Source organism: Triticum dicoccoides, chromosome 5B (assembly GCF_002162155.2).
Source record: "Triticum dicoccoides isolate Atlit2015 ecotype Zavitan chromosome 5B, WEW_v2.0, whole genome shotgun sequence".
NCBI classification, from domain to species: domain Eukaryota; kingdom Viridiplantae; phylum Streptophyta; class Magnoliopsida; order Poales; family Poaceae; genus Triticum; species Triticum dicoccoides.
The window spans coordinates 337,098,844-337,100,960 of NC_041389.1; the positions used below are offsets into that span (position 1 = coordinate 337,098,844).

General features: G+C 46.1%; 1 protein-coding gene across 1 annotated transcript; it reads right to left on the reverse strand.

The window, feature by feature from the left end:
- Positions 1-1,454: 1,454 nt before the first annotated feature.
- Positions 1,455-2,117, reverse strand: LOC119309491 (ubiquitin-conjugating enzyme E2 variant 1D-like). Its single transcript, XM_037585482.1, has 3 exons — positions 1,954-2,117; positions 1,702-1,827; positions 1,455-1,595 (listed from the first exon to the last, which is right to left on the reverse strand). The coding sequence occupies exons 1-3, from the start codon at positions 2,014-2,016 to the stop codon at positions 1,455-1,457; spliced, it is 330 nt and encodes a 109-aa protein (XP_037441379.1). The 5' UTR covers positions 2,017-2,117.

The window sequence follows — 2,117 nt, forward strand, 5'->3', positions numbered from 1 at the left end:
GATAAGATTAAAGTGGGTGGATGCAAGTGACCAAGTTGAATTAGTAGGAAGATATGATGTTGGGTCGGCACACAAGTGTCGAATGAAGACAATGCCTATCAAGTCCAATTTGCATTGGGTTGCATATAAGGAGGTTGTTGCATCCTCGGCAGTCAAGTCACTAGAAGTATTTGCAAGTAAGGTGGTGAAGGCTCCTCTCTTTAATGTTGACTTGAACCAAACCTTAGTAGATGATGTGAGCCCGGTTAGTAGCGTGCCGCCTATTGTTGAGCATAAAGTTGAAGCTGAAGCCAATGAGTATCCCCTATATGAGTTCGGAGGTAGTGCACCGATGAAAGATGATGGTGATGACTCCGACGAAGAGTATGAGAGGCATCACAACATTGTTGGTGACGTAGAGGCCGAAGTAAGGCATCAGGACATGGATCCTGACATTATCTATCAGCGTGCTTGTGTGGATGACTCGGATGATGAAGGCCCGGTGAATGAGTTGGACGAAGATGGCTTGACTGAGAAAGAAGCAGAGTGGTACACAAAATTCACCGGTAGGGATCACAAAGTTCCCTTGTTTTGTGATGTTAGCCTTGCAGATAAGGCTATAGTTGACGGTGGCATGAGCAAGACAATTGAGGCTAGACAGTTCCCAAGTAGTACACCCGACGCGATTTCGATGTCGTACTTGAGGAAAGGTTTGATGTTCGAGCACATGCTAGAGTTCAGGATGTGGTTGTGTGAGTATGCTGTCAAACACCACAGGCCTTTCATAGTTGTTCACTCGGACTGCAACAAGCGATACACCGTGAAATGTGAGGTAGAAAGATGCAAATGGAAAGTCAATGGAAGACTCACGAAAGATGGTTGGTGGAAGATAACTAGTTGCAAAGCCACTCACCAATGCACACCGCTGGCCGTAGAAGCACGGGTGACACACCGTCAACTAACCTCGGAATTCATTGGTTATAAATACCAGAAACATATAGCCGGGGATTCAACCATTAAAGTGAAGTTGTTGATGAGTTGGATTGAAGATAAGTTCGGATATAAGGTCAAGTATGGGAAGACATGGAAGGCCAAGCAAGTCGCTCTCAGAATGTTGTACGGTGGATGGGAAGAGGCTTACAACATGTTACCCAGGTTGCTAGGAGCGATGTCTTATAAAAACCCAGGAATGTACCACTATGTCCAAGACATTGAATGAGTGTTCCGTCGTGCCTTTTGGACGTTTGGCCCATGCATTGCAGCTTTTGAGCATTGTCGATCGGTTCTGTCTATAGATGGGACATTCTTGACAGGGAAATACAAGGGCACACTCATGATAGCAATGGCACATGACGCTAACGATCAGGTGTTGCCTGTGGCATTTGCTTTGGTCTCCGTGAAGAACCAAGACAACTGGGAATGGTTCATGAGACTTGTTAGGAGCACGGTCATTCCTCCGAATAGGGAGGTATGCATCATATCCGATCGGCACCAAGGCATATTGAAGGCCCTGGATATTTATATTCCAGGGCATCTTTCTTCAGCTGGGTCAAGACATGTTCCATAGTGTACTCTCGCTGCCAGTTCGCCAGCACACTGAACTTCTTCGGGTCAACCTGCATCACCACGGCAACCAATGAATCTATGCCACACGTCAACAAAGCTTATCTTCTATGCATGGATTGACATGGAGAGAGAGAGAGAGAGAGAGAGAGAGAGTACCGCCCTGGTCTCGTGATTAACACAAGCCATGTTGATTCTTGAATGAAATCTAACAGATGGTGCCTTCTCGGGGTAGTCCTTGTCACAGAACAGCTTCAGCTGGTAGATGCGACCCTCATGGACAGTCTGCAAAGGTCGAGTAAGATAGAAGACTTGAAATAATATAAATGGCAACGGCTGAAGGAAGAATAATGTCACTGCACATTTTCACCAATAGAACAGGAAGGAACTATAGTCATGTCATAAACTCACATTGTGAGGACCAATAATGGTGCCAGTCCATGACCGCATGTATATGTCATCAGCATCATCCATTCCATAGCTGACCGTTCCATCTCCAATGCCCTTCTCCCCGCGCTCAAGCTCTTCTAGCAGCCTGAAGTTCCGAGGAACTGCAAGCAGGTTGAAATATTAGT